This window comes from Bactrocera latifrons, unplaced genomic scaffold, assembly GCF_001853355.1.
Source record: "Bactrocera latifrons isolate USDA-ARS-PBARC rearing strain unplaced genomic scaffold, ASM185335v1 scaffold_455, whole genome shotgun sequence".
In the NCBI taxonomy this organism is placed as follows: Eukaryota; Metazoa; Arthropoda; class Insecta; order Diptera; family Tephritidae; genus Bactrocera; species Bactrocera latifrons.
The window spans coordinates 61,971-74,992 of NW_017537107.1; the positions used below are offsets into that span (position 1 = coordinate 61,971).

Genomic DNA, 13,022 nt, shown 5'->3' on the forward strand with positions numbered 1-13,022 from the left:
CTAGCTGGCTGCACAAATGGTTATAAACTCAAAAAGTATTTTTAAAGTATTTCTACGGATACTTGAAGAATGTCCAGTAGACTGAACGTGAGGACCGAAGAGGATATGCTTTTTTAAATATGTATTCGACGTTTTATAGGATATATCTTTTTAACAAATTTTGCATTCTGCATGAGTTTCATTAATTGCATCGAAAAATTGCCACATTTCACTTCATTTTTTATTTATTTTAAAAATCATTTTCATAATATTTCATAAATTAAAAAAAAAATCTAATTCAAAATACTTATTTTAAGCATTCGTTCAACGGAATTAAATAAAACACGCAATACACACATATGTATATTCACAGTGAAAAAGTATTCACAATTTCTACTTCTAACACCAAGAAAATCACCACATGCAATTATTGTTCATAAGCTAGTGCCAATTGCAAATTTCATTCACAGTGAAATATTGGCATGAAAAGAAATCACCAATCACTGGTGTTAAACTGGTATTAAACAGTAATTCTGACACGCAAAGTCAATCAGTTTCTATGTCATTGAAGAAAGAACACTTACTTACATAAAATAATACAGGTAAGCTAATAAAAGCGTTATAATAAGAAGCACGGGGTAGTGGATTTGGTACAATATCTTTCATATTGACTGATATATTCGATATGACACCAACATAAATTTATATTTGAGAACAGTCTTCCCGATGGACCGAAATCATTATATTAAGGGTATGGGCTCAGCCAAAATTCAAATCTATTTTATTCATAGGAGTATTCAGTGCTAAATCTTGTTTGTTTTAGTAGTATGTCTACTACATTTCATTAAATTATTGAATCTTATTAAACGGTGTTAAGTCTATGGACAGTCATTAAATTGGGTATAAAGAGGCTTGAGAAAGGTCAGGGCTGCTTGCACTTACCTTTGTCATTAAGGGGATAGTATGATTAATTCGAGCGAAAAAAGCTTTTTTCAATAATATTTTTAAAGTAAAATCATTACTTATTTATTTGTGTGATTATAGCATAATTATATGATATTTAAAGAATACTCTGTGAAAGTTTCATAGAAAAATATTAAAAAGTGAGGCGGTGACAGAGAATCTTCGCAGACGTTCCAAAAAAAATTGATTCGCGGTGAACCGCATGTTGATAACCTGAAATTCTTGCAAGATTGCACGATGACACAAAATGCAAAAATCATATACCGAAATATGTAAGGCCAAGAGAGCAGTCATTGCAGAATCTATTGATATATGACGGCACGGAAATAAACATGGGTTTTGATCTGACATTTTTTACAGCTATTAATTTTGTATTTGTATGTGGAATGTAAACAAATATTAAGTGACAATTTAGGGCCGGGAAAACATGTCTTCCAAAAGCATCAATTAAACTAGAGCAGGCACCGATTATAATGAGTGAATGTAAGTTTTTTGTTGTATATGCGTATGCGTATGCGTTTTTTATGTTTGCTTATTCAAAGTATACATTTTCCACAAATGAGGGATGTGACCAACCTTTTCAACTGGGAGGATCTGAACCGCCGTTCCCACGACAGTCGGGTCTACGAAAACCGGAACGGACCCGGATTTTTATCCGGTCAAGGACTGTCAACTCGGCAGAATTTCTGCCGTTACATCATCAACAACAACAACAACAACAGTGAATAAGTTTTCAAGCCGTTTTCAGCGAAAACTGTTTTTGTTTGACAGATTTTACATGGACGAACATACTATAAGTTTTTCAGGAACTTTCGGAATTTTTTTGATGACATCTGTCGGAGAAATAGCTGGGATAGCTGGGTAAATGAGATGCGTTTTTTCACTGGCGGACACAATTTCTCATGTTTGGATCATCTGAAACACAAAAACCCAATTTATTCTTAAAATATACGTGAATGGTTATCGTCCCTACTAGAATTATGAAAAAATTTAATAAATAAAAAAGTAATTAACGTATTTTTTTTTATTTTTTTCCATCAATTTTGTCATAACATTGTAAATTATAAAAAAATATTAATCTAGTAGGAACGATAGCTAGGCGTTTTGTGAAAAAAAAAAATTAAGCAAATCGGTTGATTAGTTCGATCGGAATCATGTCCGCCAGTTTAAAAAAGTGTTGCGCTCCGAACGTCGAGCGGTACTATTATTTTTGGGCCTATTACGAAACCTTCCAATGGTAAAGTGGGTTTCTATATGAATTCTAAGAGTATTAGGGAACATAAAATGCAAAAAAAAAATTTTTAAAGATTACGCTACTGACCCCTTAAAATTACGCATACATAATTAATTTACCGATATATTCAGTACAATGTTGTCATAAGTAATGAAAATCATTATTCTTATTATGTAAGTAAAGAGATGAAGTAATTAATCGTCGAGCTACTATTTCTCCAAAGATATGTATATTCAAGATTCACATAATTTGGTTAAGATATCTGGCATATCTATATATACGGTATAAAACCAAGGTGCAGGTAAGTTTGAAATTATTGATAGGTACATATATGGGGCTGGAAAAAATTTGTTTATTGAAAGTGATAGAATCGGAAGTAAAAATCTTATGTAAAAAATTGTGAAACTGTAACATAAGAAATTGGTCACCTAAAAGTGGTCTGTGGTATAAAAATATTTCCTTGTTTATTCGAGTTTTTCCGAACGCGGACAAACAGACATCCGTAAATTTATATCATAAAGTTTGATTAATAATAAATCTATATCTTTCTTAGTTTTCAATGTTACAATCAACAGGTGCATAAAACTTTTTATGCGACATATTGTGAAAGTATTAAATATGCTACTTTCATAGATTTATGCAATGTTAATAGCTTGCATTTCGATTTCCACCTTTTCTGCATTTTAATAAATCTAGCTAGTATAGTCAGACCTTTACGTACGGTCTGTTATAAGTTTAGGCCGGTATAAAAATGAAACTATAAAATATTTCTAATATAATGTTATTTAATACTGCGTATATTAAACTAGTCTAAACCCGCGGCTTCGCTCGCTTCTTGCTGTCAAGGATATCATTTATCGTTGTAACAATATAATGGAATAGCTAAATTGGCAACATACATTTTTTATTGACCTCGTAAATCTCTTAAGGGGGAGCCTGCTTTAGAGGCTTAAAAACAATCGATTTTTTTTGGGACGGAAAGATATAATAAACACCATTCACAATTAATAAATTCAAAGATATTCATATTTTTTAATAATTTATCTTCTAGCTAAACTAAGAAAATTCCAAAAAAAAAGTGTAAAACACGAAGTTTAGTCGGTGTGTCACTTTTAAAACAGTAAAATCGACCGCTTTTTTATAAGCACAGAAAAGATAGTTTGTGTCTTACTCATTGAACATAATAAATTAAAAATTATAATTATAGTTAGATAATATAATTTAGTTTACTTCTGCTTACATAAAACATAAAAGCCAAACTAGAAAAAATTACGAAGAACGAAAAAACCGAAAAAAATTTAAGAAAGTATAGTAAGGTTTGCGTGGCCACGAGTGTATATGTGATATTAGATGCAGAGATCGTGATGATGTTACATCATACGTATTTATGTAAAGCAAGTCTTTCCGTGCTGTGGCTTTATGAACGGACATACAAAAATAGCGTTTAATTTTTTTCAATTATCATCTTTTCCTTCCACACAAACTCTCAAACGATTCGGCCTTTTATCAAGAACAGCACGCACAGTTTCAATTGGTATTAACGACACTGCTCGAACTAAAGGTTTTTGAGACTTTAAATTTTTCGACAGGCCATGATCTCCAATTTTGCTCACAAACTAGACTGATGTTTTCAAATCTGGACTTACGTTCGGTAAATCATCTGCAGCTTTGAAACTAGGAATATTAATCTCAAGCCATTGTTATGTTGTTTTTACATTGCTGGGGCAGCAGAATCTTGCTTGAAGATACAATGTTCTACATCGAAGAGAGTATTACTTCACTACTTTACCACGCCTTCCAAAAAAAATCTCCTGGTACACATATGCTTCAGTTTTAACCCCCGTTTTCACAGAAGTGAAGAGATATAATGTCTTTAGAGAAGACTCCCCACCAAAGCATTACATCACCAGGATGGAGACCACGTTGAACGCTTGGAATAATATTTTTGGTGTATTTGGAAGTCTTTGCGTACATTTTGTCCTTTAGATGTGTGATGTAGAGTGGAAATCATATCGAATAAGTTTTGACATTGGTTTTGTCGATATATCCATTTAGCCTGATATAATTGTCTGTAAGAGGAATTTTCCGAATGCTTTTGCGAACAGTTTTGATCTTTTGTCATCAACAGTAGACGTTTAAAAATAAATCGATCAATTGCGCAGTAAACAAACATTTTCGATATATTAAGTTTTTTAAAAACTCATATATTTCCTAATTCTTATCATAACAGTTCACCATACAATAATGATTATTTATATAAATCAAAAGTAATTACAATAGTTTTACATGTATTTATAATTTTTTGGCCTTCATTTTATTGCAATTATTTCCCCCAAACATGGATGTGTGCTCCGCACTCAATTTTTAATATTATTTCCTCATATTTTGACCAACTAAGCAGATAAGGCAGCTTTTATGCTCTCTTTTGAATTCGATGTTTTATAATACGGTTTTCGAATAAGTGCAAGATATTTTAAATAGGATTAAATTCTGAGTAATTGAGGGGCATATGAAGTTATTTTCAACTGTATAACAACCCTTCACGTACAAAATACGATATAGTTTATTGGGTTGTTATTCTGTTGGACATTTATTTTGCTGTTATTAAGATCCAATTTAAGCACTCTTTCACAGAAATTATTTGCAAAAGTGTTCAGGTACATGTCTCTCCGTCCATCCGTCCGTGGGCGTGACCTCGCTCTCTAATAAGTTTAATGTATGTACATCTCTCTGAACCACTTATGGTACAACAGCTACATTCGTCTATCGCAAATATTATGAGAACACCTAGTAATGATGTAAAAATGGATGAAATCGGGTTAACTCCGTTCATTCCCCATATATCGGTGCTGTTAAAAGCTACTAAAAGCGCGAAAAATCAATAACTAAATACGGCAGAGACGAAAAATGTTGTATGAACGAAACCACAACTGTTCAAACCCCTGAGTACCGAAAATTTTTTTTATTGTGTGAGATATACACGTATTGAAAATTGGAGATGATCATTTCCTGATAATCAAGATTCTTGTGAACAACGTTGTTATTCGACCAACGACTTTATTTTATCCCCATCGGCTTCAAGAGTCCTTCAAAGTCGTGGTTACCCTTTAAGATCGAAATTTTGCAAACCACATTTTGCGTACCACATCACACAACATTCGCCTTGCTTAATTGCATTTTTATTCTTTTGATAGTTAAACAGAAAATATACCGAAAATGCTGTTTTCGATTGCCCATTTTCGATAAGGCAAAACAATTGTTTTTTACAAACAATTCTTACTATGTCAGCTGTTCAAAAACATAATGGTAAAGCGGTAAAGTGTGAAGTTGTGAAATTACTTAGTGAGCCAACCAATACATGTAGATATAAATATGTTATCATTTAACTCAGATCGTTTGAAGCACTTTGTAAAAGCATTAACAAGACGAAAGTGGAGTAATATGAAAACTTCAAACACTAACAAAGCTAATAGTGATCAGATATAAATCGTATATCTACTGACAAAAATAACTAAGTGAATCATTCATACTCGAAATTTCAAAATTTACACGCATACTTCGATTAAACATTTCTATGATTAAACAATTTTGTGAAAAATTCTTAAATATGTAAAAATACTGTGTATATTTTTACAGATTGTCTATATATAAACTCTCGTTTTATAATGATAAACACAGTGCGTATAAGTATTTTGGTTTACTTTTCGTCTGGTTTTTTTTTTAGATACGATTTCTTACGCTTGCTCGTGCCGTGTACCGTGAATATTAATATCTGTAAATCGAAAAGTAACGCAAAATACTCATACGCAATATGTTTATCATTAGAAAACCAGACGGTTTATTTTAGCTGCGTCTATTCAAACGTTTTAATTTACATAGTATAAAATCATGTCGCCTTGCTAGACAAGTATATATATGTATATTTTGTTATACGTACTTGCTTTATTTGTTCTTTTTAATACATTAGTATACTAGAGGACCCGTCCACGCTTTACTGTGGCTGACACTTAGATAATACTACTATGTAATAACATCTTTATGATTTCTATTAGTTAGATTATAACTATTAGTTAATGAGATACAGCATTTTTGTGAAGAAACTTGAGTTAGTTTTCAAAAAAATTGATCAAATGCTTTTTCGTGTGCTTTAATAAAGCATTGCTTTTTGGAGGAAAATATTGTTGAATTTGAGCTTTACACCAGGGAAATCAACGGTTGAAAAGAGGCTTGCTAAGTTGGAAAGAAGCTAAATGAAAACCGGGGCAACGCGCCCCTAAAACGCTAAAATTATGTGCAAAGTGGGTGCCTCGCAAGTTCATAATCTAACAAAAACAACGAATCACGGATTCTGAGAAGTGTTCAAGTGCTCTTTAATCGTAATAAAACTGAATTTTTGTGTCGATGTGTGACAATAGAAACATGGCGTAATGAACCGGTTCTCAAGCGTGGAAAAAGAAAAGGTCGGCTGCCTGCTCTCGAACGTTCCAGAGCGCCCGAGAACCCTTTGCTAATTATCGAATAACTCGAAAAGCATTTGTCGGACTTACTTCAAATAAGGAGAGAGTATTTCTAAGCTACATATTACTCGTATACTTTAAGCAAAAAAAAATAAATATAATTTTTGAAAATTCTGACTTTTTCTAATCCCTTAATTAAACCATTTCATCTTTCCACGCTTTACTGTGGTTAGAAGGTACGACTAATTCCATCTGTATGATTTATACTCAGCTATCATTTCACACTAGTGTCCAATCGACAGTCAGCTTAGTGAACTGCACATTAGGAACCAGTCCTCTAGCATGGAAAGACGAAAAAGTCGGTTGACAATTTGATGGTATTAGTCTTTTGGAATGTACGTGGTATAATATTCATCGACTGATTACTGATCAAGTTATGATCCATTGCACTGCGTGATTGGTTGCAGTTCTTTTCTACCATTCCCAATATTTAGCAATTGAATTATTTTTTAGGAAGGATCAGTTTGGAATTGTTCGCATATATTTCATCGTTTCTGTTTAGTATTGCACTGCTATGTTTCTCTGTATATCTCAAATTATAATAGACATTTTTATCAACACGGCAGCTTTCCGCTGTTTTTTTTTTATGTCACATGTCGCGTTTTTTTTTGTTATAAATGCATTTGCGTCCGTCGCCTTAGCAAAGTAGCCGCAGTGCCTTGACGACAAATGTCAATGCCATTTTTTGTTGTGATATTAAAACAAGAAAAAAATGTTAACTTCGGCTGCACCGAAGCTAATATACCCTTCACAAGTGCAATTCTTTTAGTAACTATTTGTCAAGTGTGTACGGAAGCTGTATGCTATAGTAATCCTATCTGAACAATTTCCTCGGAGACTACATTATTGCTTTAGAAAATAATCTATACAAATTTCGTGAATATATCTTGTTAAATGCGAGAGTTTTCCATACAACCCCTTGATTCCGATCGTTCGCTTTGTATGGCAGCTATATGCTATAGTGAGCTGATCTGAACAATTTCCTCCGATATTACATTATTTCTATAAATAATAACTCATACCAAATTTCGTGAAGATATGTCGTTAAATGAGGAAGTTTCCCATGCAAGCATTTGATTCCGATCATTCAGTTTGTATGGCATGCTATAGTTAACCGATCTGAACAGTTTCTTCGGAGATTACATTGTTGCCTTAGAAAATAATCTATGCCAAATTTAGTGAATGCATCTGTCAAATGCAAAAGTTTTCCATATATGAACCGATCGTTCAGTTTGTATGGCAGCTACCGATCTGAACAATTTCTTTGGAGATTACATTGTTGCCCTAGGAAATAACCAACAAGCCAACATTGACAAATGTGAAATTTTTCCATACAAGAACTTGATTCCGATCATTCAGTTTGTACGACAGCTTCTTGAAGAGAAAATGACGTTTGTAAAATTTCAAAACGATATCTTAAAAACTGAGGGACTAGTTCGTATGTATACAGACAGACGGGCATGGCTAAATCGAATTAACTCAACATACTGATTATTTATATATATAATTTATAGGGTCTCCGACACTTCCTACTGGGTGTTACAAACTTCCTGACAAACTTAATATACCCTGTTCAGTGGACAAATATCTGACGGGTTCGTCCTAAAAACCGCCTTGTTGGCTAGCAGCAATCAGTATAACCCATATACAAAGTATGCAATGAAGATGAAAGAAGATGTATCCTATGTCCACCCCCTGGTTCTAAACTACCTCACACCAATTTTCAGCAAAATCGATTCAGCTGTTCTTGAGTTATAAATAGTGTAACAACCCGGCTTATACAAAAAATACATATATATAGATTAATGGAAAGTTAGGTAACATTGCCTAATTTTGGTTGGTTGATATTGTCAAACATAATAATTGAAAATATGTGTACTTCAAATTTATGTGAGATGTTGCAGACGTTGTCAAAAAGGTTTGAGGAAAGCTGCTACTGCGGTTAAAAATCTGTGTCGGTTACGGTTACGTGGGTATATGATATTTTCTACTGAATAGTGTACTCGGAACTGGCTTTAAAGCTATAAAAAAGTTGTAACTATACAAAATTTGAGGAACCATATTAAGGGGTGTTGTTTAATCCAAGATAGAATTGCTTAGCTGTCAGAATTGCAAACCAATTCTGATTTTCAATGGTGTTACAGAATCTATTTGGGTTTTCGTCTTTTCGAACATACACAAAACCAATAATCGAATCAGCTGTTTTATGTGTTATTTGACAAAACTTTAAAATAAATACATTTGGAAGCAATCCTCTTAAAGTTTTTAATGAGTTGCGCATTAAAGAAAGATATTAAGAGATAACACTTATTGAATGAATAAAGACGCATTTGTGTGTTTAATTACGTTTATTTTTTCCAAAAACTCAAAAATTAAGAAATTTAGCGTTTTATACTTATCTTTTCCCCTATAGAAAGAAAGATAAATTAATTCATAAGAATAAAATAAATTGATGTCTTAACTTACATTCCAAATCTGTGAGCGGCTATCTTCTTGCTTTATTGCTGATAGTAAAACCGATAAAATTGGTTTCCGTGACACCCAAAACCGATACAAATTTTGTTTCGATTATCAAACCAATAATATCTGAACTCATAATACTTACTACTTTTTTTGATCGGTTTAAATTCTCATTCCGACAACTATCGGATTCCACAACAACCCTTATTATGATGTTAGATGTTATATGGTTTCCTGAAAACACATTTAATGAAATGTGAGATATTATGTTCAGCTTCTAAGAATAAAAATGTTTGAAATTAAAATGTTTCCAATATTAAAATTCATTTACATTTTTATTTTATATTCAGATTTGGAATTATTGGAATTTGAACGTTAGATTAAAGAAACTATTTTATTTAATAAATTGTTTTTTTTTTTTTTTTTTTAAACTAACAAACAAGTTTTATTTTTTTCTTAGATTTTTTTGACAAATGGCCACAATAGATGGACGACCGACGCAATATGGGATATCTCTTAAACAGTTACGGGAGCTTATGGAGCATCGTGGCAGGGAAGGCGTAGTAAAACTTAGCGAAGTTGGCGGTGTCAACAAATTGTGTGACAAATTATATACATCCACAAACGATGGTGAGTCTACCTTAATCCTTTTTACTTTGTATCATTGTGTAACGTCATCCATATCATTTTTACTAAGGCTTGAGAGGATCAAGGTCTGATATTGAACATAGGCGCGAAACGTTTGGTTCAAATGTTATCCCACCGAAACCACCAAAAACTTTTTTAACATTAGTTTGGGAAGCGCTACAGGATGTGACACTTATTATTTTAGAAGTAGCTGCTTTAGTTTCACTTGGATTATCCTTTTACAAACCCGCCGATGAGGATGCACGTGAGTCCTTAGAATATATATATAATATTTACATTTTTATTTATATTACTTTAGAAGATTTTATTACTTGAATTCATATTATTCTTTGTTAAATTCACGAGCAAACAATTATGTGTGATTTATGTTAGGATTACAACAAGCGTTGACCGAATTTGTAATTGATTTCATGTTTTAGCCGTACTACAAGAAGAGGAGGATCATCACGGTTGGATTGAAGGTCTAGCAATATTGATATCAGTCATTGTTGTAGTATTTGTGACAGCGTTCAATGATTATTCGAAAGAGCGCCAATTTCGAGGACTGCAAAATCGTATTGAAGGTGAGCATAAGTTTTCGGTTATCCGCGGAGGAGAGGTTTGCCAAATATCTGTTGGTGATATCGTTGTCGGCGATATTGCGCAGATAAAGTACGGTGACTTGTTGCCAGCGGACGGTATTCTTATACAAAGTAACGATTTAAAGGTAAGATTTTGATTAAGTTGCTGGTCATATATTTAACATATATATATTAATATTTTATCTCGCTATATATTTTAGGTCGATGAATCTTCTTTAACGGGTGAATCAGATCATGTTAAAAAAGGTGTAGACGTAGATCCCATGGTTCTTTCGGGAACACACGTTATGGAAGGTAGCGGGAAAATGGTGGTAACTGCTGTGGGTGTAAATTCCCAAGCAGGTATAATATTCACGCTATTGGGTGCTGCTGTTGATGAACAAGAAGCTGAGATGAAGAAGCGGAAAAAAGGTCAGTATTTTTGAAAATATTAAAAATTATACTCTATACTGCATAAAAATTCCGATTATATATGTAGTGTTTTTCCTGTCCCATTGACTTTGTAATTGTACTATATATTTTACATTTTTATATCCACTTTGCAGAAGACATGTATTTGTATTTTGAGGTGCTTATTACAAATTTCATGTGCGTTCGGAAATCAAGACACTTCTGTAGTTTAAATTGAAGTTATAATATATGTTTATCAAGAGTATCATGAAACCTGTAATCATAATACTCTTGATCTGATCTCTTCAAATCTGTAACATTTTAAAATCTATAATTAGTAAAGCTTTCAAAATAAGTGATATGCATATACAGAATGTATAAGAATATGTAAGGATTTTGAAGTTATTTATAATGCACACAATTATTATATTTTGCTTTGGTCAATGTGTTTTTCGTGTCAGCATATAAAGTATTGAATGTACATTATGCATTTACCCGAAGTATTGGGCGTTTTTACAACAACTACTTCTTACTAAAATTTCCCAAATTGTTTCTTCATATATTTTATGAGTATCACTTTTTTGAATAGATGAATGTGTTGATAATATGACAATTTATATTGTGATATTTGTATGACGGAGCAAAGTGAAATGATACTATATTTCCAAGTGTATGTTTACTCAAACAGTATGAATTTTTGATGAGATAATCCCTTCATTACAGTCCTCTCAACATTTCTCTCTTTATTACTTTAATGTTTTTTTGTATTTTTTTACATTTACTGCTCATACTTGTTGCATGGTGTGATTTGAATGATTGCTAATTGATCTACTCATCTGCCACTACAATGAACCGATAAATAATAAAATAATGACAATTCTTAAACTCGAAATAATGTCAATAAATTGGGATGAATTAAAATATTTATGTGTACCATAAACTGGACAAACAATGCGCCATACAATGTGAAAATAATTTACTAAACTGCTTTTACAATCACCATATTGAACATGAAACCGGATGAAATTGCAAATAACCAAACTTGCTTAAAAATCGGATCGCCGTTTAATGTTCAATTAAGCAGAAGCTAAAAAGGCGAAAAAGCAAAGCAAGAGCTTAACAGGTGAACTATGATGACAATTATCCACATACTACTAAAACAACAATTACTTTTTCTGTTATAAAACTCATTTGAACCTGTAACATGAAATATAACTATATTCAGGGTTATTTTAGAGCAATAGCACTTATTATTTAAAGTTTTTATGTAAACAAGTCTACATTTGTGTATTCATACTTGGTTCAATTTGTACTAACCAATACCATTACATATAACTTGTACAAAATCTTTGCACTTGCTTCTTCTATCATTGACGAACGCGAATTTGGTTACTTGAAAAGAAATAAAACATTGATGTAAGGCTCAAAACATTTTTTTTCATAGGAATTTGCATCAAATTAGAACTGAAAATGTAATTCTTTTAAAAATTTGATGGCGCTCAAATGTTTTCTTGTTGATAATGTGGTACAATTTTTAATTGTTACTAATATTACTGTTGTAATTTACTGTATACAAACAAGCATTTTTGCTGTTTTCAGCATGTAATAATATACCTTTGAATTAACTGAATACCTCTGCGTTCGCCATTGGTTTGAATACTTACCAGTTTTTTTTTTTCTTAATTTTGTTATTGCACATTATTTAATATTTGTTGCACTAATGTATTATGTTCTAAAGCTCTTCATTTTTACACAGCCGTAAATATTTTATAGTGCTTAATGTTAGTTTTCAATTATTTTAATAATATAAGCGTATTATTTATAAATTATCTACGCGATTTCAAAGTTTGTAACAAGTATGCGCGTCAAGCGTTAATAGACTATCACTATTGATGCTCCTGATGAATGCAGAAAAGAAAAGTGGAAAAAAATTGTACAAAAATTTCAAGTTTATAGAATGAGAAGATTTGCACCTTTATTTCGGCATAGTGTGTGAGGGTACCATTGCCTTTAGAACTTAGATTTGACTTATCTATACAAAATGTTGACTGCCTACCCATGTCTGGTGTGTTGTATTTAAATGTTTTAAATATATACATTTCTATTCTACTCAATGAATTTTCTTATGATGTTGCTAGATTGTTTAATTATTTTAATTTTTGCAGTGTCTCAGAAGAAGTGAACTGATGAATATTGGAGATTTTTTAGCTAAGCAGTATTCAAAAATTTTTGTGCATGGGTGGAAAGTAA

At 32.1% G+C, this 13,022-nt stretch overlaps 1 protein-coding gene across 1 annotated transcript in view; it reads left to right on the top strand.

Moving 5' to 3' along the window:
• The window catches only part of LOC108973086 (plasma membrane calcium-transporting ATPase 2), a gene marked incomplete in the record, with an annotated part of 169,641 nt that overhangs the window by 30,151 nt on the left and 126,468 nt on the right, over positions 1-13,022 (top strand). Inside the window, 5 exon segments of the mRNA XM_018940107.1 lie at positions 9,614-9,783; positions 9,851-10,045; positions 10,221-10,507; positions 10,583-10,793; positions 11,857-11,895. Coding sequence (XP_018795652.1) covers positions 9,627-9,783; positions 9,851-10,045; positions 10,221-10,507; positions 10,583-10,793; positions 11,857-11,895 — 889 coding nt within the window.